General features: G+C 41.3%; 2 protein-coding genes across 5 annotated transcripts; both read right to left on the minus strand.

Annotated features, from left to right (window-relative positions):
- Positions 1 to 556: 556 nt before the first annotated feature.
- LOC108918158 (uncharacterized) lies at positions 557 to 10,352 on the minus strand. 4 transcript variants are annotated; one of them, XM_029247608.1, is made up of 6 exons: positions 9,732 to 10,352; positions 4,659 to 4,789; positions 4,192 to 4,335; positions 3,408 to 3,680; positions 1,661 to 1,978; positions 966 to 1,044 (listed from the first exon to the last, which is right to left on the minus strand). In XM_029247608.1, the coding sequence occupies exons 2-5, from the start codon at positions 4,777 to 4,779 to the stop codon at positions 1,677 to 1,679; spliced, it is 840 nt and encodes a 279-aa protein (XP_029103441.1). In that variant the 5' UTR covers positions 4,780 to 4,789; positions 9,732 to 10,352; the 3' UTR covers positions 966 to 1,044; positions 1,661 to 1,676. The 4 variants fall into 4 exon arrangements, with proteins under 4 accessions (XP_029103443.1, XP_029103441.1, XP_029103440.1 ...); XM_029247610.1 differs by lacking the exon at positions 1,661 to 1,978 and having other exon boundaries at positions 557 to 1,044; XM_029247607.1 differs by having other exon boundaries at positions 980 to 1,978.
- A 1,595-nt stretch (positions 10,353 to 11,947) lies between these two features.
- On the minus strand, positions 11,948 to 19,833 carry gnl3l (G protein nucleolar 3 like). Its single transcript, XM_018725199.2, has 15 exons — positions 19,757 to 19,833; positions 19,615 to 19,655; positions 18,893 to 19,006; positions 18,456 to 18,572; positions 18,230 to 18,313; positions 17,888 to 18,023; positions 17,497 to 17,600; positions 17,061 to 17,205; positions 16,728 to 16,815; positions 16,408 to 16,585; positions 14,583 to 14,725; positions 14,329 to 14,465; positions 13,720 to 13,886; positions 13,114 to 13,285; positions 11,948 to 12,707 (listed from the first exon to the last, which is right to left on the minus strand). Exons 1-15 carry the CDS (start codon positions 19,767 to 19,769, stop codon positions 12,640 to 12,642), a joined length of 1,707 nt encoding a protein of 568 aa, XP_018580715.1. The 5' UTR covers positions 19,770 to 19,833; the 3' UTR covers positions 11,948 to 12,639.
- Between the last annotated feature and the right edge of the window lie 3,295 nt (positions 19,834 to 23,128).

Here is a 23,128-nt window from a genome sequence, read left to right on the forward strand (position 1 = left end):
TATTCAACTTTTATCGATTGTGATTTAGTGGTAAAGGTGACTTTGGATTTACCAGCGAAACAAATGACAAAAAAAAAAAAAAAAAAAAAATTCCAGTCCCAATAGTGTAAAATGCGCAGGAGAGATCTGACTGACTTCTCTCAGTTTCTTACATTAAATCGAGCTGTAGCTCAGGTGTCCTTCAGGAGCCTGAAAGGCCTCCACTATGGCAGTGATTCTGACATCATCTGTCAAGACGGGATTATAGCACTTTGCCTGTACTTTTGTACCTCAAAAAGTACCGATTTCCATATATCTGCACCACATTTCACGTGTAGTATGTTAATGGAAATATACTGAACAAAGCTGTTAATCCATGTCATTAGAGGCATATCATGAACGGGTATCGATTTTTTAAAAATTACACTTTAAAAATTATGTGAAATCGTGCTCATTACGAAGTGCATAATTATAAGAAAAGAGTACGCAGTATAATATTCCATTCATTACCATTTGGATAAAATAGATGCACAACACTGTCGGAAATAATTTCTCGAGAAATGTATGCAAATTATTTCCAAAAATGGTAAAATTATTTATTTTACACTTCAAATGTAGTAATGTTAGCAACAAATGTTTTCACGCGATACTCTCCAAAGGCGTGTACACTTGCCTGCTCTAACGCCAAGTGGCGCCGCTCCGGCTTTGTTCGCTCTATTCCTTTCGCCCAGACCCGACAAGCGTGCGATGCCACCGAGCAATCCGGCGACCCTGGCGATCCGCACACAGCGTCCTGGTCGGTGGATCGGGGGTTCTAGGCAGCGAAGCAGATGGAGCCACATTCTATGCAGAGCTCCAGGAAGCTGGAAGACTCGCAGCACGCACCGTAGTCGAGGCCGCCTCCGCAGGCGTCCCCTCCGCAGGCCGCGCACTCGGCGTCGCCGGCCCCGCAGCAGCACGGTACCCCCTCGCAAGCGGGACCGCAGTCCAGACACCGGATCAGCAGGGAACACGCTGACAGCAGCTCGCAGAACAGACAGGCTAGGATGCAGCGCGCGCAGCGGTCTGCGGGGAGACACGGGTCAGTCGTCACACACACGGTCTCGAGGCGCCGATACTGAGTGACACAGCTCACGTTCGCCACACATTCTGGAACAATGACCAACAGTGATTTCAGTTACAGGATCTTCTGCTTCTTCATTCAGACAGACAGACAGACACACACACGATATTTTCCCCTTTCACTGGACCTCCCCTGTCACAAGAAGGTAAGGAATAAAAGCACACCCGTTTCCCTGTTCTTTCATTCTGTCTGTGGAAATTGGTGCTTTTGTGGCAATCTGCAAATGATTTATATAAAAAAAAAAATTGTATTAAATAAAAATTTTGGAACTGAAAGTAAAAGCAAAGCGGGCACCTGCTACATGTGTTCTGAGGAGCCAGCTCTAAGGTACGTCACCCCAAAGAGCAACGTATACGATCGTGAACTGTGACTGGAATGACAGCGTGCGCGATATAAATTAAACAGAAAGACAGCATTTTGTTCAAAAAGGCGCTCACACAGAAGTCAGACGGAGAATCTGCCTTCACGTGCTAAGAGACGAACGTAACGAGACACTGGAGGAAGTGAGAAGGTGCAGGAAGATGTGGAGGACAGAGCCTGCAGGAGCAGCGCACGTACATGTCAGCCGGAGCCCTCAGTGGAAGAGAATCTGCGAGATCTCCATGCCCAGTTCCAGACACTCGGTCGTGTGGAAACAGAGGTCCAGGACAGAGCAGTCGAACACGGTTCCGCCGCAGAGGCAGCCCTGTGGTTCGAGGCAGCCCCCGCAGCTGCAGCGGGGGGCGAAGCCCAACAGAACCTCCAAGGATGAGGCGTCGCAGCAGCACAGGGAGGAGCAGAGCGAGGAGAAGCACAGTCGACAACCCTCGGCCGTGGCCAGCAAGCAGTCGCACAGCTGGCAGAAAAGGCAGGCCAGCAAAACAGAGGCACAAAGGTCTGGAAGGAAGAGGAGGAGAGAAAAGATGGGGCGTCACCGACAGGGAAAGGGTGAAGGTTGCAGAAAGAGATGCAGATGAACTAGGGTGGGAATGGTAAACAACGTGGGACAGGAAGGTGACGAGAGAAGAGTAAAACGGAGGGTTACTGTCGAGAAATGTAAAAAAAAAAAAAATTGTAAAAAATACCTTATGCAATGTGTCAGAAATTGAAATGTGGAGAAGCGGTAAGACGGAGATGAAGGGATTTATGTAGCATAAACACTGAAACTTCACGGACTGAGTTTAATAGTCCCCTCTAGGGCAAAATGCAAGTTTCTATCCTTTCTCGAGATCTCTGCTAAGAAAACACAAACAGCGATTAAATACATTTTGTAATTAAGCTAAAAATGACCAGGCAATAATTCAATGCCTAAGAACCTTGGAATAAAGGTTTTGATTCAGATTCCATGTAAAAACCACAGTATTACCACAATGCTAAGTGTACATGTCATCACATATGAGTAGATAAATGGCTGGTTTCATGGATCTGATTCCTGCTCCCAATGCAGTCCCCATGAACAAGGTACTTGTACTAAATTACTCCAAGTAAAAATTGCCCAGCTTTAAAAATTGGTAATTATGTGTGGTTTTCCTTTTTTATTATTCATTATTACTATTATTATATTAGCTGACAATAACAACAACAATAATAATAATGCCTGCTAATATACACTATCTTTTTTTCAACCGACTCACACTTTATTTACCTTGTTGTCACAGTTTAAGTGAGAAATTACTTGTACCTAATGTCGTTTTCACTAAAGTGACAAAGCTATCGTCTAAAACGTGATACATATCCCAGACTGCTGCGTGTTTGTCAGTTGCGGGCTGACGGAGGCACGCGGCACGCTGGAAGATAAACGCAGCGGTGGATAGAAAGGCCCACGGCGGTGGAGAGATAAGGCTCGTGAACGTCTGGAGAAGGTCCCATTTCAGCCACGAGAGCTGGTGCGTCTACGCTTGTGGCAAGGTCTACAAAAAAAAGAGGACCTTCATCGAAAAGCGCGTAAAGTTCAACGAAAAGAAACTAACCGGCAGCTTTTTGTTTGCTGTATTTACACACAGCGAAGCATTTTGGGATACTCTACACTAAATTGCCCTGACAATTTTAAAATTCCCTGAAAAGTATCTTATGATTAACAAATCAACAATAAAACTAGATGACATCTGTATTTGCCAACATCATGCGAAGAATATGGAGAAATGCATTTCATTTGGCAGAATACATTATTCGGGAACAATTATTACATTTTTGCTCAACGCTGCCCTGGGGAGGTCAACAGGACAAACCTGAGCTTGATTTTGGGGGCTTCCTTTACTACGGTGTTCTGTGTAAATTGCGTGTCAACGGGTACATCCACCCATGTACAGCTGGACCCTTTTCTCACCATCGCCAGCTGCCCCTTGAATCTGACTCGTGGAGGTTTTCAGGCTGCGTTGGCTCTTGGGGGAGGAGCCGGAGGAAGCGTGCTTCTTCTCCGCTTCGCAGAATCCGCCGCAGCCAGGCGAGTGTGTGCAGAGCGGACGGGGTCGGTTCGCGGCTGCGGTCGGTGGAGTGCAGATGGGCGGGGCTCTGCTGGACTCTTCCTTCGGAAAGACGTGGCCATTTTTGAAGCTGCATGCAGAACTCGCAACAGCAGGAGCTTTGGTGTCGGAGGGCTCTGAGAAGAAATTCACAAGGCAAGATGGTTACATTTAGTCACTTTTTCCTCCAAAGCACAGTACAGTGGTTGCTGTGTGGTATTCAGCTGACACCTTGACTCAAAGCCAACCGTTCGCTCATTTACACGAGGGAACAAAGCAACAAGCGCACACACACACACACACACACACACACACACACACTCTACAGGTCATTTACAGTCAACATTTCATCTCAAGCACACCTTTGGAGTGAAAGAGGAAGCTGGAGCACCTGCAAGAATACCATGCCAACCCCACACAGACTGAGCAGGGGGGGGGGTCAGGCCTATTTGCAACTGCTCAGGGGTTGCAGCACTGTCCACTGCATCTCCACGGCACTTTTACATTAAATCAAAAATTGTAATCAAAACTGAAGTTGATCAGGAAAAAAGTGAAATAGTGAAAACATCAAACGTTGTTACTGCAGTCACCAAAGTTACGTTACCTGGAGGCGACTGGAAATCACGACGATTTACAAAGAGACTTCACCTGTTTCCGCTGAACTGGTGGGATTCAGTCCCTGAAGGGTGAGCAGGCAGGCGCTTTCGCTGGCGGACATCTCATCAGTCGGAGACTGATTTGCACTTATATGACCAACCTGGCTACATTCTGTGGTCTCTTCATCTGAAGAATCTGCCAGAGGGACAAATCAATATAGAACCTCTTAACCGATTTTGATTTCCTACTTATGCTTAACACAGTCAAAAATATAATAATGTTAAAAAAAAATCAGAACATTTCAGTTTCAAAAACTGACATACAGAACAACCCACACACACACACTGACTGAAACCACTGAGCAATCATATTGTACCCACTTTCTCAGATGTCAGTCAGATGCAAGAGACTCCAGAATTTGATATACTGAACACACCAGCTGATGTAAGTCTTAACACTAACATCACACAGACCACATTTAAGCACTTCTTCGGTCCTGATGGCAGAACCAGGTTCACCTGTATGGTATTCAGTGGATCCATCTAGCACTGGGCCCTGGACAAGGTTGCCTGTGCTACCCCGTTTATCGAGCCCAACCTGAGCGAAGTCTTTGGCGTCTTCTTCAAATCGCGCGTCCATGCTGTCGGTCCTAGGAGAACACAACCAGTGCCAATCTAAACGAAGAGCACAACACACACCAAGAAATCTGACTCAATGAGCGGAGCACAAGGACACAGTGAAGCGCTGATCTTCCCCGTGGTTTTCTGGACAGCCCTGCGTGTGTCGACCACATATGCTTTTATTTCCTCTGGCAACCTCAAATCATAAAGCACTAAGAACCCCGAGGGACAACTTAAGAGTAACCAATGAATCCAGAAAAATGTCTTTGAGAGGTAGCCATAAGGGTAGGGTGGGATCAGAAGGCAAGCCAGCAAAGGAAAAGACGGCAAACTGGCAGACGGCTGAGAGCCATCTCTGCTGACAGCTTGCTAGGACTGTATACATTTGATGAAGTAAAATAATGGAAATAAACGTATTTTTCAATTATCTTCTCAGAAACAAATAATTACGCCAAACACTTCATTCTGAGGGGAAAACTGGCATAATGCTGATGTGAGTCTGAAAAGATACAGCAGGTGGGATAGCGTGTCGAGGCATCGCCTCTGGATTTGAAGGTCTTACATTCGAATTCCATCTCCAGCTGTAGAACCCCTGAGCAACCGACTTACCCTGAACTGCTTCAGTAAAAGTTGCCCGTCTGTACAAACGGTCAAATCTTCGTCGGTTGCTTAACACTTAGCGGCTTTTTTAAAGAAAAGTGTCAACTAAATGGGGAGGGAAAAAAAAAAAAAAAAGTTAAAATGCAGCATCGCTAACAGGATGTCCAACAATACACGTGCCAGACGTACCCTGGGATGCCGCATTGTTTTAGTTATATTTTAAAGTGATTATATAGCATTTTTGGATGTGTTAAACTGCAACACATTGCTGTAAGTAAAATGAAAATCAGGTTTTCATATTCAAGCGAAAGTGCAGGACTGTGCAGAGACAGCTTCGACCGGGCAACAAAAAGGATAGCTATTAATCTATTATTAATATATTTCCATTTTCACAAAGGCATTTAAGAGCTGACCATTATAAATAAAAAAAAATAATAAAAAAAAAAAAGCACTGTCTTCCCTGTGCTGTGCATAAGAAGAAAGTTGTCCTCTCTATTTCTACATATATTTTCCAGGTCAAGAAGATGGAGATAACGTGAAACCGATCTTTTAAACATAAGAAAATCAATAGTTTTTTCCAAGTTTCTCATGTAAAAATTATTTAGATGCTGCTGTCCTAAATTTTCTAATAATGTGCAGTAAAACGTTACATATTGTGACAGACCCATTGCTAAACCGGAAACTGATAAGCGTGACAAAGTAACAGAATTATACCCATCCCTTGCCGAATGTGATTACTTGTTTCACAAACTCACCCCATCAGATGAGGTACCAGTGTGAGGGGCTAAATTACAGTTATTTCTAATGAAAAAAATAATTAAATAAAAAATTAAAATAAAAGGTATTTTTATGCATTACTATAACACCAGAATCTGTAATAAATTTATAATAAAAATGTATCTGTCAATTATTATCCATATGATTACGACCAGTACCATGAATTCTGCAGGAGAGTGGATGATTATAACACTCTAAAAGATTTGTAGCTTGCCTTTTAAGGTTATATTTTTTCCAATTTCAATTTACCCCTCTGTCTTTTCAGTCGTTTTAGGAAACATTTTTGCTCACTGATGTTTATGACGATCCCGTGTCTTCACTGCGCAGATGAGAAGCTCTGTAATGTTTAACAGTACATGAACTTAATTCGACCATGGGATTATACAGTATGTATGACTGAGTCAGGGTATTCGTGTTACAAAAGTTGTTAATATGATGCGAGTTGAAATTTAACAGTTTATTTCTAAAAGTCCATGCTGAATACTACACTTCTGTACTATTTTTTTGTGAGTTACATTTACTGTAATTGATGCTCTGATTGGTTGAGACTGTCAATGTGACAGGAAGCAGGAAGTGTTCAGCACATTTATTCATTTAGCTGATGCTTTTCTCCAAAGCTACTTACAATGTTAAGGCTACAATTATTGCAGTGACAAGCTTACAGTTATTTACCCATTTATACAGCTGGGTAATTTTACTGGAGCAATTCAGAGTAAGTACCATGCTCAAATGCACTACAGCTGGAGGTGGGGTTCAAACCTGCAACCTTTGGGTCCAAAGGCAGTAGTTCTAATCACTACCCTACCAGCTGGCCCTGTTCAGTATATAGTACAGTAGTTGGCTTTGTTATGCAAGAAGCACAGCATCCTTGTGCTTTGCAGAGCGAAACACAAACATACGCAGTCTGAAGCCGCTTGTCCCGGGCGGGGTCGCGGCAAACTGGAGCCTAACCCGGCAACACCGAGCGTGGGGCTGGAGGGGCAGAGGAGACACCCAGGACGGGACGCCAGTCCATCGCAAGGCACCACAAGCAGGACTTGAACCCCAGACTCGCTAGAGAGCGGGACCCGGCCAAACCTGCTGCGCCACCGCGCCCCCCTGGAAAAGACATCGTAGGAAGTAGATAAAATACCCATTGTGGAAGTAAAATGACGGTGTAACCGTTCAAAAATGCTGATGTACTAAAATACAGTCCTGTTGCATGAAAAATTATATATATTTATATACGCCATTGTGGGATCATTATAGGAGGGAAGGGTATATACCGAAATGTCCTGAGAAGAACCCTTGACAGGTTGCTGCAGCCGCTTAGAAAGCGCTGCATCTACAAGTGTGCTCCATTAAGAGAGACATCGGTACAAATGGTGACGGGCTTTAAAATGTGCTCACTTCCTTTCTTTAATTGAAACACTAACGCAAAAAGGATCAATAGAATGAAACTATGATGTCAATACTTTCTGCCAATATATAAGCAAAATACTGAGTGGCAGAGGTGTATAGTTGCTCCCTAGATAAATGGACTGAGGAGGGGCCTTGGTTTATTTCATTGAATCACCACACTGTTGTGCATCATGTGCAGTGCACAAATCAGCATGGTAAGGTAAGGTAACGATTACACTTGTAATATGACGGTGATCAGTTCCAGATTGGTTCCAAGTCCCACTAGGGGATATGCACTAGTACTCTTAACCAAGATACTCAACTCAATGACTTCAGCAAAACATCCAGCTGTATAATAACTTAAAAGTATAGAGCTTTAGAGAAAAGCTTCAGGTAAGCCCGTTGCTGTTGGGCAAACCCCATGTACGCATGCTTAGGTGGGCAGGTACTCAGGTACTCTGTCATGAGGGTACACATTCTTCACCGAATTTTTTACAGCTCGCATATTCAGAGTTACTGACCTGACTGCTGCAACGCCCGTTTTTATAGTGCTACATATGATGAATGATTGGATTGACACTACGGGACCTCTGGGAGAGGATTGTCGGAAAGCGGTCACTGCTGGCCGCTCCATTTCTCTCACTTACTGTCAGCTTTTGAAAAAGCAGCTGAGAGTAGGGAAGGGTAGGTGATCTTTCAGATGATCTCTTTTCAGCGTAAGACATTTACGTAGTACAGCGATTTAGTCCTAAGCCTGACAAATGGCCTTCGGCACACGCTGCACATCAACATCACATGATGGTCACTCTTAGCTTGGGACTTAGTGACTGCACCACATGTAAAGTACGTATTGGAGCCATCAGAAAAAAAGAGATCAGGAATGAACATATTTGACCTAATTGTGGAAAAAGGACATATTGGTCATTGATGACCGAGATGGATTGAACTGACTGGAGGTTTTGTTCTTCTGGATTAAACCGCATATGGGGCAACCTCCAGTCAGTTGACTAACCGCGGAAGCCTACGGTTTCTGAAATGGATTGCTTGGGGCTGAGCTCAGAAAACCTACATTAAACTGGTTTAGGTGCCACAAATGGCACTGATCTGCTAATGCTTCCCGCCGCACAAGATTGGACTTTAACTGAAGGCTCAAATTGGACTATTGGACAGTGCGGAAAGGCTTGTCTTCTATTGCTCTCACAATATGAAAATGAAAACAGTCCATTGTAATTTTTCACTTCTGATCATAAACATTATGAAGAGCATAAGAACAAAGAAATTACAATATTAGAATGACTATTTGATATCCCTTTCTTTTGTGCTTATAGTCACTGTCAATTTTGTTGCAAGTAATAGGTAACAGAGCACGAACAGACTAATACGAGAAGTTCAAAAGCTTAAAATATTATTCACCCAGAAACGCTCTCTGGCCCCCTTAAAAATATATGCCCAAAACAGAACTGTACATCAGTACAGTACTTAAATTTCATCTGCCCATCTATTTTACTTAAATAAAATACATCTACATAAAATAAAACAATATTAACATAGTATAACTTGTGTAGAATAATTCAAACGCGTTGTTTCCATATATTTTGAATACATTTTATATACACACGTATTCTTTTAATTTATATATTTTAATTTTTATTGTATTCACTTTTGTTTTTACTGGGACTTCAATTTATCGAATTCACTTTGAAGAGAAAACAAAGATTAGGAAAACGTAAAAATCAAACAAGAATTTTGCTGATCGACGTAATAATCTGTTATGAAATTCTGTTAATATGTTATATTATGTAATATTCTGTTTTAGTCGCAATGTTCTTATTTTTCAACGTTAAATTATTAATTACTCATCGTACCTTCAAGCGAGATGCACTGATCATAATTTACCACAATTTAACCGTATATTAAGAACTCTTAGTTGCGTTTCGCCAATCACCTGCCAGCGAATCGTCTCTTTTCCAAAAGCAACATAACACACGTAACACACACACGTGTAACACGCGTGTGTAGCGCCTGGGCACATCATATATAAGAGGCTATAACAGAAAGGCGTCCGAACAACTTTTCTGTACTGAACACACGGCAAGCAATATTATTATGGATATTAAAAAAAGAGCCGTTTGAGTGCTGAACACACAGGGCGCTCAGCACCTTTTGGCCACATCACTTCAGTTACAAATTCATATGAAATATAAACCCACTTACAGTCCTGCACCTTGCAGCGCTGAGGCTCACAGAGGAGCGCGAGTCCGGAGAGACTGTCCTACTGGGGAGAGACCGTCCGGCTGGAGAGATACTGACTTACTGGAGAGAGACCGCATGTTCTACACGGTCGTTGAGCTGATAACATGCCTGTAATCGCTCAATTTAACTTTATTTCTTTGCAGGAACGCGCTACACTGCATATCCTATCGATTCAATGTAAGTGCGGAAAATATCATAACATTGAGAAACACTTAAAACATACAAAAAAAAAAAAGTACGCAAGTAAAGTAATGCAGCATCGACCCCACAGAGCGACTGGAGAGGAGCTCAGAAACTGCTTTTTATCAAGCGCGTACTTCTCTTCCCCACAACAACCTTTAAAAAAGCAACCGCTAAATATTGGAGTCCCCCAGCTCACATTATGGTCCCCCCTTCTCTACACAACGGTTAGGAGGTCACCCCTCGAATCCCCCAGAATTCCCCCGTGATAAAGTAAGTATAAGCAACATAACAGCCAATCAGAACGGAGCACAGCCTGCGTACAGGGATTAACACGAACACCAACTGTTTGCATGGATGTACAAAAAATACAAAAATACAATAAAACACACTCGCTACAATAAAAATACAGAAACGCACATATGAACATAACACAAATGAGGTCAAATGGACGTTTTCCTGTTTTCACTGGGGAGGAAAAAACAAAACAATAGAAGAGAACGCAAATTGACATGGCACCCAGAAACATTTACTGAAAGAGGAGAAAAAAAATGTAATTTGAACAAAAAGATAGGAACGCAGCCCCATTCCCCCCCCAGTACTGTCCATGATTATTCATGAACGCACAACATGTGTGTTTGATTTGATCAGTTGGTTGTTCAAACCTGGTGATCTGACTTGACTTTCGGGTTGCTGTCAGGTGTGGTACATGATGTGGTAAATGTGTTTCTGTTGCACGTTTTTTTATTGCTCATTTATAGATGTTGCACTCGATGTGTGAGGGGTCTTCGTTGGATGTGGGTCACCGATGACTGGATTGTAACAGAACTTACTGTATGTGTGGTAAAAGTGTTCTCCTTTCATCTTTAAGATTGTAAGTGGCTCTGATGAAAAGTGTCAGCTAAGTGAGTAAATGTAAAGTATTCTTCAGAGATTTAGTTGGTGTGTTTTAAGTGTTGCGTGTGTGTGCGTACAATGTAGGAAACATGTCATAAAGGTCTGGCTTTAATGTTTCACTTGAATTTATGATGATCATTTTATGGAAGTGAGGAAGAGATTCCATCTGTGATGTTTTTACATTCTGAAATTTTTTTGGTTTTGGAGCTTTTTAATAACTTTATGTAATAAAGTGTGGAAGACGAATCTTACTTTGTCTTAGCTGTTCATTGACAAGACGACGACCTAAAAACTGCTAGTTACATGGACATTGCTTGCACAGGTCCAAATTAGAAAGGCCAAGAGGTTTATTACAAGACTTCTCAAAACACAGCATTTCCTGCCACCTAGTGGACCTTAGCCACGTTAGTGTCACTTACTGTATACAATAACCCTTTAAGTGGCAGTAGCACGGTGGCCCAGGGCCTAGCACTGGTGCCTCACATCTCCAGCATTTTGCGTTTCCTTCCACAGCCCCAAGACGTGTTTCAGGTGAACTGGTCATGCTAAAATTCTCTCTCCCCCTGTAGTGCCTGTTTGTATGAGACTGTCCTCCCTGCTAAAGGCAGTCTTTATATATACATATATATATGAATGCGGGACAATTTTTCTGCCACACGACATCTCAGTAACAGCCATACTTGTGTGATTCTTACTGTCAGACCTCAAGATGCGCAGGTTGGCATCATTAGTTCCTCTGTGCTGATCCTCAACACAGGCCTCCCACAAGGCAGTGTGCTGAACCCCCTGCTCTGCTGCTTCTTCATGTATGACTGCATGGACAAATACAGCTCCAACTCCATCAGTCTTTTGATCACGACACCACCATCACAGGCCCAGCACCAGCAGTTGATGAAATGGCCTACGGAGAGATCTGCCTTCTGAGACAGTGGTGGCAGGACAACAATCACTAACAACTTCCGACATGGTTACTAATGGATTATATTCACTTACAAACAACTGAGACAGGAAGTCTCTTCCAAGTTCTTTTTGTTCCTACCGCCAATGTTACTTTTACCGAATGTACAATCAAGTTAATATTACTGTGCACACAAATTTTTGTAAGGCAGTAATACCTTTTAAAATCATTTTAAATTTGAGCTATATTAAAATTAGAACTCTTCTGAACATGACTGAAAATTAAAATACCCAACTTGGTGTCAACTGTTGACTGATTTATCCCAAACATGTGCAGTGTTCCTTATACAGTATTGCCATTGATCAGAAACCTCTAGAAATGTCAAACAAAACCTGTAAACAATGTGGAAGGGAGTTGACACTTGCCTGCATTTTAGTGTTGCCTACTAACTAGCATTCACAACTAATTTTTGAAAATAGAAAAGAAAACGCAATAAGAAATAAAATGGAAAATGTACCTTTGAAAATTTGACTATTCATAAAAGAACTAATTTATGAGTGATATGTATATAGTATGCGTTAAGGTTAAAAAATGTGAAAACAGTGGTGAACTTAGTCAAAAACAATTTTTGTAAAAGGATACTTTCCCACAGTGAAATACAGTTTAGGAATGGATTTGTTGACATTTGTTTTACAACAGTAAATGGGGAAATGACCTGACCTATACAGTATTCATGTTTAAATATGGCGGAGTATAAAACACTTTAAAAAGTACTCAATTTAACATTCAAAAATTTACGTACACAGGTTAATACATATAAGAATTATAGGATGCATATAAGTAAAGGATTTTTATTAAATACATTTCACCCTTTCAAATGTGCATCTGAATCTTTCAACTGTCGGCAAAGGCTAAATTCATCGCAGAGGTCAGTGTGTCCGAGAGCTTCACTGCAATTTTGTCTGCAGAAAAAAGGAAGAGAAAGGTTCAGCTTATTGTATAATATCCCAGTAAATCCATAGGACATTTTAAAACAAATGGTAATCCTGAGCAGAAAAATTCTTTTTTAGAAATGCAGTTTATCATGTTGCAGCATAAAATTAAAAAAAAAAAATGTTAACTTACACGTATGAAAATATACGAAGTTACAGATAATTATTTTATGAAGCATGATAAATAATTTTAGTATACATGCAGGCTGTTACGTGTCTTAAAAAATGTGAAATCTTACACAGCATGACACCATGAAAAAGTGAAATACTAGTGAATGTTACCAGGGTACAGCAAGTGCTTTACTTGCTGCCACTTGTTACAATGTAGCAGTTAATCACATCGGAAAATGACATTTTATGATCGCAAGAGGCCCACCAGCTCTTTTCTGCTGCTTCTTCCTCTTCTTCCTGGCAGCCTGAAGGGCCTGGCCCTGTTGCAGGGGGTCAACATTCACGATGTCCCTGAGGTCTGGAGCACGTGGGATCACCGTCTCCGCCGTCCCACTCTTTACCCTTGATGCTTTTATTTCAACCGTCATGGGCCCAAACTTCAGTGAATAATCAATGAAATAAGGACAGTGGAAACGGATGGAGAAGAAATTTTCAAAGGAGAACACTGAGTAGTTGCATTTCAAAACCATTTTTTTTTTTTTTTTGCTTGAGAGGTATATTATGATTTTTTTTTATAAGAAAAAAAAATTTCATTTTTCTGGAATTTTTATAAGTCATGAGGTGCTTTATTTTTGTGCAAATATTGTCTTATTTGCACATACTTTAATAAAGGACTTATAAAAAAAGAGAGCATTCAGAACTGCTGTCATTTTAAAATAATCTTGCACTTGGGTACCATAAAAGCAAAATTAATGCCAGCTATTTTAAAAAAAATTACTTTAACAGTTGTTCGTTGGCTGGATTTATGGACCTTTCATAACAGTCAGAGCAGTAATGTGAAGGGGGAAAAAAAATACAAGACTGTACGTACTTCAGGATCCTGACCATCCTCCATGTCCTCCACCTCCTCATCAGACTCAAACATGTCCTGGGCTCCAGCTTCCATCTGCTGGTCAGGGGGGCATTCTCCCTCGACTGCATGTGTCATCCCAGAGGTACTGATGCAGAACCCCATCTGGACATCTGGACAGCTCACCTCTACAGGAGAAACACAGGAAGCATATTTCAGGTAAGGAACAGGGAGAGTTGTGCAAGAGTACAGTCGAAATGACAATACGTCCCTCGTTAAAAATAATTAATACAAAACAGGACTTTCCTGTAATCAATGTTTGGACGTTATGAGTCATTTTGTCATTGACAGAGAGAGGAGAGAGCTTGACAAACATGTTCATATCATGGTATCATCTTTTGAACGAGGGGTGCTAAACACATTGAAATTTATAATATTTTATTATACCTTCACGGACAAATTAAGAGCTACAATCCTACAAAAATCTGTATCAGTAATGCTGGGAAACCCAGCTGTGGATGAATAAAGTTGAGTTCAAAGCTGCTTTTCCACAATTCAAAGTGTACAAGTTCAATAACAAGGGGTAAATGTGAATTTTCAACAAGCGCGGTAACTGTGTATATACCATACCAGCTAGTGCCTCCAAATTGCCCTTTTCCAGCTCCTCCCAGTCGAAAGCCTTTCCCATTTCTGCCACAATCTCTGCGCTGACATGTGTGGGCAGTGTGTGTGTCTCTGGTGGATGTGTGAAGTAGCTGATCCTCCCCCTGCCATGGTGAGAAGCAGCAAGAAATTTAGACAGGTACGAGGGAAAACTGACAGGCTAAGACCTCGTCACTCCAGCGCCCTGGAACTCGTTCGAGACCCTTGGGCACACTCCCTACCCTGTCCAGTCCAGCAGGATGCTCTTGGCAGCTTTGTCATAGTCAGGAAGCCCTCCTTTTTTCAGCTTGCCTTGTCTTCGTGCCAACAGGGCCAGGAACTCCAGTGCCGTGCGGAAGTCGGAGACACCGTAGTGCTGCATAATCTACAACAGGTAGAGATTAAAATCAAGGGAAAGACCCTTGTTAATAAATACCGCATTCAGTACCACCAGTGCTGTGTGTGACAGGCTTTAATGGATTAGCAAAAGACTTTTCATGTTTATGCGGAACAACATTATTGACTTTATGTATGGCACGTGATGTGTTTGCCGTAACTGATTATTTTTGAATATTCGGATTCAAACAGTCAGTCAGGTGAGATGTTCTCACTGGTTTGCTTTTCTTCCTTCCGATTTTAGCGTTCACATCAGAACACAGAAATACCCCCTCCCATAAGCCGATATAGCACATCAGTGACACTGTACAAGAATTGAACATTGTATCATTAAAATGTCTCCTGCAACGCAACATATTACTTTGTAAGTAACCCACCACACACTGTTACCTTCATTAAAGTCCAGCCCAGCCTCTCTGTTCGTTAGATCTACAGGCAGTTCCAGAGTTACGTACATCTGATTTAGGTACAGCTTGTACTTACGAACCACCCCTTTGCTGACCAGAAGTTGTTTTTTTTGTCACCCTTCAGTAACAATCAAATGAAAACTTTAATAATTAAGCCTATTATATAAAAAAAACCCCGAGTTTATTATTACAAACCATTGTATATACATTAACGGGCGCTACTCTGCAAAGCGCATCAAAACATTGCGCGTCTATAGCGGTTCATCGGCTCGTGGGTGGGGAGCGTGAACCCAAGGTAGGACAAAGACTTCCTTCTTTTCAGTCAGGCCACAGTGCTTTTAACAGTGATTCGTGTCTTACGGTATTTGGCTTTAATTTTTTTGTTTCTACCTTCCTAACCATGGCACCAAAGTGTAAGTGTGATGCAACTGAGGTGATGCATCCAAGGGGGGAGGGGAAGGGAAAAAAAAAAAAAAAAAAAAAAAAAAACCCCCCACCACTGAAACTAAAGAATATAGTGAAAGGTGAAATCGCAACAGAAATGGAAAAACGAACATTAAAGTTTTTTTAATCTTTAGCATGTGCGCCCGCACATGCACGCACACAGTCTCTCTCTCTCTCTCTCTCTCTGACAGCGCACTCGACAAAGGACACTTCTTCAAGTCCTGTCCCTCATCGCTCCCCAATCCCGTTCCACATCTCTTTGATAACGACTGCCTGCCTTGTCCCTCGACCATGATTTCGGATCCTCGCCTCTGTTCAGTTCGCCAACTGACCGACCGTTCGCCTGTCCCCGAGAACATGTCTAGTCCTTTGATTCTGGATAAACGATCCTGCACTTTGGTCCAGTCTCCTCCGTGTCCTCTGTTCATCATCACAGTAGTAACATTTATCTCTTTTTATGCCTCTATTATAAATAATGTAGCTACATTTATTATTTTATTACATTAATTTTTTATGTGTGTGTATTATTATTAATACTATATTGTTATATTAAAGATATTTTAGTGTCTCCAAAGTGTTTCTTTAATGTTTTTTTATGCACATAAAGGTGCACAATATACAATACACTAAGACAAACAGTGGACACACTAACATTAGATACCCACTATACCTAACTGTTCCAATTTACATGAAAATGTGAATTAAAGACAGACTGAGGACACGGAACTCATTTGTAATTCGGCGACTGCTTGTATACGTGTAGTTCTGAGTGCAGAAATATACAATTAAAAAAATAAGACAGATTTAAAAATGATCAAACCTGGGCTTTATTGCAGCGTTTCAGGATGGCCTCCACTGGTGCTAAGGGGTCTACCAGCTGCTCAATTTTCACACAGTTTCGCAGAATCACGGCAGCATCACTTGATGAGGTTGCCATGACAATCCCAGGACAATCAAGCAGCTTAATGTGCTTGTCCAAGTGTACCTCCTGAAGGCACCTGAAAGCAAGAGCACAGGCTTGCAGATAACCATATAGGAAATGCAAAATGACTCCGATCAAGGTCAACATACTGTGTCGTTTCATTAAACCACTGGCATGGTGGCATAAAGGACTCATTTTGGATTAACAGGTCAACATACTTGGTAACTCCAGGGGTGGCTCCTACACTGCAAGCACGAGATCGCTTTAGGCTGTTGATTAAACTGCTTTTTCCAACGTTGGGAAAACCTGAAAGATGGAAAAATACCTTCCGATTTCACTCAATGAACCTCAGAATGAAGAAAAAAAAAAAAATGCATTTAATGAAGAGTGGAATAAAACAACCAAAAAGGGAAAAGTAAAACTTCCAAAGCTCTTTTAGTCCAACCCTACAAATATCACTAGAAAATAATTCTACATATCTCGGGGGGGGGGGGGAACCTTGGTGAAAAAATGACATTGAAGGACCCAATAGTGTGACATGTGGCACTCACCAACCACCCCCACTGTTATGGATGTCTGGATGTCCTGGTTGCGACAGTAGTTCCCCAGAAGCTTCATAAGGCACTCCGCCCCCACACACACGCTGCTGCTGAGGAGCTCCGGGGTGGCCTGGGTGACAGGCACATGACTGCGCTTCTGCAGGGGGCAAGCCCACAGCTAGCTATTAGTCACTCAAACCGTATATGGAATAGCTCACAGTCATCATAGTAACAAACAATGTTAGCACACTTATAAAGGGCTAGTCTCAGTGAGAGGGGTATGCATCTGCTGGGTCACAGACCCTTGTACGTCAAAGCCAGAAATCCCTGCTCTCTGGTTAAAGAATAACTGCAACACGACAGAGATTCAGGGAGCTAAAGAGCAGAGTCCCAACCACAATTCTCAAAGACACAGGGCAGCAGGAATCACACCCCAAGAGTTTCTCACCAGGTTCTTGTTCTGCTGTTGAGTAGATGCTTTAAAGGCCACAGTGGGGAACTCATTACGAAGGTACCTGATCCACTTCTCTACAATGTCTTTGGAGACCAAGTCTGGAGATTGTGGTGTGAAGGGAGATTTAAAAACACGTCAAATGCAGTACAGAAGCGGAAACTCACAATACAACTAAAAATAGGAAAAGCAATTTGCACTACTAAGCTGAAACACCGACTCAATTTCTTCTAAACTGATATTTTTATAAGATTTATCAAGTTTTCTTATTATTTTGAAATTAACAACAACAACTGAGATAACAGGAAAAAAATCACAGCAATTACTGCATATAAATACTAAAGAGTGCATATATGTTACAGAATGGAACATTTCTTTCATACATTACCTATTTTGTTAAGCACCAGAACAATCTTCTTATTGGTTCCACTCTGAACCACAGCCTGCTCCACCTGTGGACATCGACAGCCCAGAGGGTCACGGGCGTCCAAGACCTCCAGAATTACATCAGCCGCATCAATCACCTAAAACAGGAAAAAAAACTGCCATAAGTAGTGTCAGCATGACGCTGTTATCTGTGCCATGCATTTCCTTCCTTGCATTGTGCCTATATTGAGTCTGAGTTTGTCAATTATCACTATTTGACAAAGATACCATTAGGCTGAGCATTGCTATTAAACAACAATAATGATTTAATACTTGAATACATGTCATTTTACCAAAACATTACCTTTTTAAATTCTCGGTAGTAGGCCTTTCTTGAGTTTTCATTTTCAAAGTTGACATGTTTTTCTAAATTCTGGAGCTCTGTTTCCTTAAATTAAAAACAAAGTTAATAAAACATGCAAAAGGTCACCCTTTCTAACAATGTATAAATATACATCACAGAAGGATTATTTGCTGTGGTTCGGAACACGTTACACTCAGCGGTTATTGTTAGACTACAGACAAGCTACCTTTTGCTCAAATTCTCTCTGTCGTTTCTGCACATCTCTCTGGAAAGTCTCCAGACTTCGCCTTTTCATCAGCTCTCTCTCTCTCGATGCCTTCTGCTTTTCCTGCAGTTCCTCCAGCTGAAATTTAAATTGTGTAATTATGTAGCAATTTTTTTTTTTAATGCAGAAGACTGAGGACTCATCACATTTACATCTATTCATGTTGCTGATGCTTTTCTCTAAAACTTACAGTGTTAAGCTGCTTACAGTTATTGACAAATTTATACAGCTGGGTAATATTACTGGAGAAATGGATGAAGGGTACAACAGCTGGAGATGGGATTCACACCGGCAACCTTTGGTTCCACATACGCATCTGTACTACAAACATCCATCTTCGATAATGAGCGCCACCCCAATTTCAGTGTGCGACAGATCTCATAAGGTCTTCCTCTCACCCTCTTTTTCCTGAGTTCGGCCTCTCTTTGCGCATACGCTTTGATGTGTCGTACACTGGGCATCCCTGCGTCTTTCCTTCTGCCCTGGCTATTTGTATGTTGACCATCTTGAGCCTAGAGGAACAAGTCAATGGAACTGTGAGCTCAAAACCGATCCGCTCCCCCCCTCCACGATGTCCTCTGTCAAAGCAACGTGTGCCACTGATCCTTCAATGAATATAGTCCTCTATGAATGAACTAAACAAGCAGCAAAATTAAAAAGACTCAAATTAGTAAAAATTAAGAAATCTGAACATTTTAAAGAATCTGAAAATGTGAAACAATTACAACAAATCATGCAACGCCAGGCTCCCAGTGTTCTGCCCAAAACTGAGCAACAACTGAGGGGGGCTTTTGAAGACTGAAAGTTCCTATATACACATAATTAAAACCTAATCTACTAGAAGTAAATCAGGTTTATTCAATATTTCATAATTTTAACTAGAAAAAGTGGTTTGAAATTGAGTCAACTCTGACTTGAAAACATGATTTTTAACCTACTCGTTCGTTTAACTCAACTGTGATGAATGCAAATGACAAGTTCTTGAAGAACTTCTTAGCTCTTGTCATTTTGCATTCAGCAATTTCTTCAAGAATTGTTAGTAGGTCTGATGGAATTTTTACCTCTTGAAGAAGGCAAAAATTCCATTTGAATATACTTGATGATTCTCAGTCATTCTCACCTTTTTTCCGCGAAATCCGAGGCGTTTTGCTCTTTTTTGCTCTGTAACACCAAACAAACAACAGACAGATATTATTTAATTCGTTGTTGAACAGACGGATTTATAATGGGGGGGAAAAATGTATACTAAAAGAAGTACACACTCGCTTTCGACATAGCTTCTCAGGCGGACAGCGTGCGTTCACAGCAGCGCCGTAAAGCACGACCGTGTCGTAAAGACGCGTCCTTTTGTCGCAAAAACGGTAGTTTCCGACAGCGCGCTGGTGACGCGTTTAGGGCGCCGAAGTATGGGTGCCCAAAGGTTTGCTGCTGAAATCAAAATATAACTCGTGATCTTGGAACAAAAAAAACAAACAAACAAAAAAAAAACTCTTTTTAAAAAGTGTTACTAGAAAACTGAAGATCCGCCGCTGTGTGTATATTATGAAATGGTACGATGATTCGCCGTCCCGTTGCTTGTATTTATATTGTTTTTTTTTTTTGACATGTCACGTATTCATAACAAAACTGTTTCATCAAAGCGACGCAGCATTCAGCGGTAACACGTGCAGTTACATGGTAGGGCATCTGCAAGCGGAATTGATATAATATAACTATTATTTGCATGGGCACAGACAGCTGAAACAGAAGGTTTTGTAACAGGACAGGGGTCCATGAACCCTGGGGGTCTGTGAAGCACAGGTTTGTTTTGAACAGTTTAACTACACAGAAATTTTTCAATAAATTTGAAAATAAAATAATACTGTGTTACTGTGTGATTACCAGCTGTGACATGTGCAATAATGAGTGTAATATTGTCCGAGTTTAGCTTTCATCAGATTCTTAGGGTTGCATAGCCTAGATTTTTATTTATTTATTTTTTTTTTAAACTTGAAGTTTAAAATGCACAAAAATAGTTTAACAAACAAGCAATCAGGGCTGCACACATAAATATTTTAATACAAACTACGTAGGTTTTCCGCTCAATTTTAAACATCAAAAAATTACCACTTGTAAACAAACTGAGGCTAACCCAAAAGAATACCACCAAGAAGAGTCGAAACTGGTCATCTATTGCTACCTTTTGTTCCGAAACAGCTGTAGAGTAGTAAAATGACAAATTTACTGCATGTTTTGATGGCAAGGGGAACACCTGGGAACAATAACATAACAGTACAAGACTTAATATGGCCTAGCAGTCAAACATTTAGATGAACTCTTTCTGTCCAAAAGAGCTGTATTTTTAAATAAATAAATAAAAAAAATAAAAAAAAAAAAGTCCTGGCTGATGATGTTCAAAGCAGCAGCTACAGAATTTTTAGGCACCATCTTTCAAGACTGAATCAAAACATTTTAGTAACTGAGCAAAAAGAAACCACTAAAGGGAAAACGCTACAAAGTGATTGCAGGTATGCGACAGAAGGCAGTTGTAGCTCCGAGCTGAAAGGAGACTACTGCCACAATGGGTTAGAGGCTACAAGGAACAGGCCTGGAAGGGGCGACTGGTGGCTGCAGCGCCTGCCTATCCACGACTCTGCCCGCACAGTTCTGTCCCCGGCAAAACGCAACACACACAAACATGCACAGGCACACGACTGCAGTGAATGTTTTCTGCAGAAGGCAAACCTCAAGTCCCTTAAAAACCGAAAGAACCAGGAATGACACCTGCAGAGTACATCCTTACTACATACAACTTGTAACAAGACTAGTATGTATTAATACAGTTAACCTCTACAGAATGTTAGTTTAACTTCAACGATGCTTTGACAAAGTGACATTTGTTTTTATTACAAAACTAAAGAAAGTGCTCTGTAAAAAAAAAAAAAAAAAAAGGGTAAGCAATAAAAATTTTGCATCAGAACAGTGATTTTTAGACACAAAGTAAAAATGCAAGTGCAGACTTGCAGCATCCAGAAGGAACAGACGGCCAGCCATCAATACTGCCTAAGGCTACTTACAGACTCTCATTCCAAGGTAAAATTCTCCGTGCACGACAGGCTGAGGTCAGATAATTTGAAGTACCAAATTCTAGACTGCTTTGGATCACTGAGATAGAGATCCCCCAGATGAATGGCGTGACATTGGTACCTGCCTCTTGATTCCAGTTTTCTGTGCAGCATAGATATGCCCCAGTGCTGGGGGGGACATTCCACTTTTTCTGAACATCAGTGCTGCACAATTATATCTGCCTTGACTTTTTGTCTGTCGATGCAGTTTGCCACATGGTGTGACAGCTCATAACTGGGCATCAAATGGCAAGATTTGAAAGGACATGTCCTGAGCTCATTATTTGGCAGCTTCGGGTGATTATTGCAACACTTGGGGAAAACAACAAGGCCGAATCTTGTGGTTCTAGTCAAACGGACGCTGCAGCAGCTTGTCAGGATCACAGTCATCGTCACGGTTTTCGCCGCTGTGCTCCACGTGGGGGCGCAGCGACTCTACGTTCCGATGTGAAAGCTGCGCGTGAAGCGCAGTCGGTACGTGGTCATCATCTCGCGCGCGACTTCGCTCTACTTTGAGAAACATAAAAGTGCTTTAGTCAGTTTAATCTGTCTCCTTCCGCACACGAAGCCACTCTCTCAGTCCTAGTGACTCACTAACTAGCCTACAAACACAGTTACCAACCTCTGCAAAAGTGCAGCAATTAGCAAATACGTTTTTTCGTACCCACCGACTGACCGACCGAGTTGAGTCAGTGATGACGGCCAACGCGACTAATTTCTTGACTGATGGTTTTGGTTGTTTTATATTATTCAATAATTTATTGGAACTTAACTTGTGAACGTCCACCAACGAGCTGGTGTAAAAAAAATACAGATATTTCACATTCAGTTCATAAATCCTTCCCAGCAACGGGCAACCACACACTCATTCATTGATTCGTAATCCCAGCCGTAAAACATAACAAATCGTCTCATTCGATAATGAAAATAAATACAGTTAATAAAGGGCATTCATAACAATGTATTATATACAAACCTTATGCCTCTTCGGATGGCTGTTAAATCTTTACACTAAATTATTTTATTTGTCCCTGAAGCACGCAGCTATCTGCAGGCCCGGCTAAATTGTATCTGCGCGCCAACCGCATAGACCTATAGGATTGCCGACAATCGTAAATGCAAAGCTCTTGGGATAACGACACCGTATCAAAATAAAAGCCCCCCTTTGATTAGCGTACGCCATTACAGTAATATGACAAAATAAAAGTATAAAATACAAAAGCAAAACGGATTTAACGAAGGTATTCACGGAGGAAGGCATTTCGAGGAAGGTGACATTTAAACATAAACGGGTTACATTGTTGTTAGGGAGACTTAAATATATAACATTAATTAATATAAACAATGCCTGTTTTATCCCGCGAAAATGGATATGTCTAAGTAAATTTTAAACTGCACTTTAATGAATAATTTATGTTGCAAAGATTAATAGCAGCAATTTGAAGCAGAATTTTGTTCAGACATATTTGATTTCTTCTGTTATTTGTGTTGAATTCATACACACACAGTTAGGGAACTCTTCATATTCCA

This window comes from Scleropages formosus, chromosome 22 (assembly GCF_900964775.1).
Source record: "Scleropages formosus chromosome 22, fSclFor1.1, whole genome shotgun sequence".
In the NCBI taxonomy this organism is placed as follows: domain Eukaryota; kingdom Metazoa; phylum Chordata; class Actinopteri; order Osteoglossiformes; family Osteoglossidae; genus Scleropages; species Scleropages formosus.

Excerpts from the sequence above, each read along its gene's own strand:
- gnl3l (XM_018725199.2), bottom strand. Across the intron at positions 17,601-17,887 it reads TCTGGTGCTTAACAAAATAG|ACTTGGTCTCCAAAGACATT; the intron begins GTAATGTATGAA and ends CACAATCTCCAG. Across the intron at positions 17,206-17,496 it reads AACAGCAGAACAAGAACCTG|AAGCGCAGTCATGTGCCTGT; the intron begins GTGAGAAACTCT and ends TGCCCCCTGCAG.
- LOC108918158 (XM_029247608.1), bottom strand. The coding sequence starts at position 4,779 with ATGGACGCGCGATTTGAAGAAGACGCCAAAGACTTCGCTCAGGTTGGG. Across the intron at positions 4,336-4,658 it reads ATCCACTGAATACCATACAG|ATTCTTCAGATGAAGAGACC; the intron begins GTGAACCTGGTT and ends TCCCTCTGGCAG. Across the intron at positions 1,979-3,407 it reads TCAAGGGGCAGCTGGCGATG|ACCTTTGTGCCTCTGTTTTG; the intron begins GTGAGAAAAGGG and ends TCTTCCTTCCAG.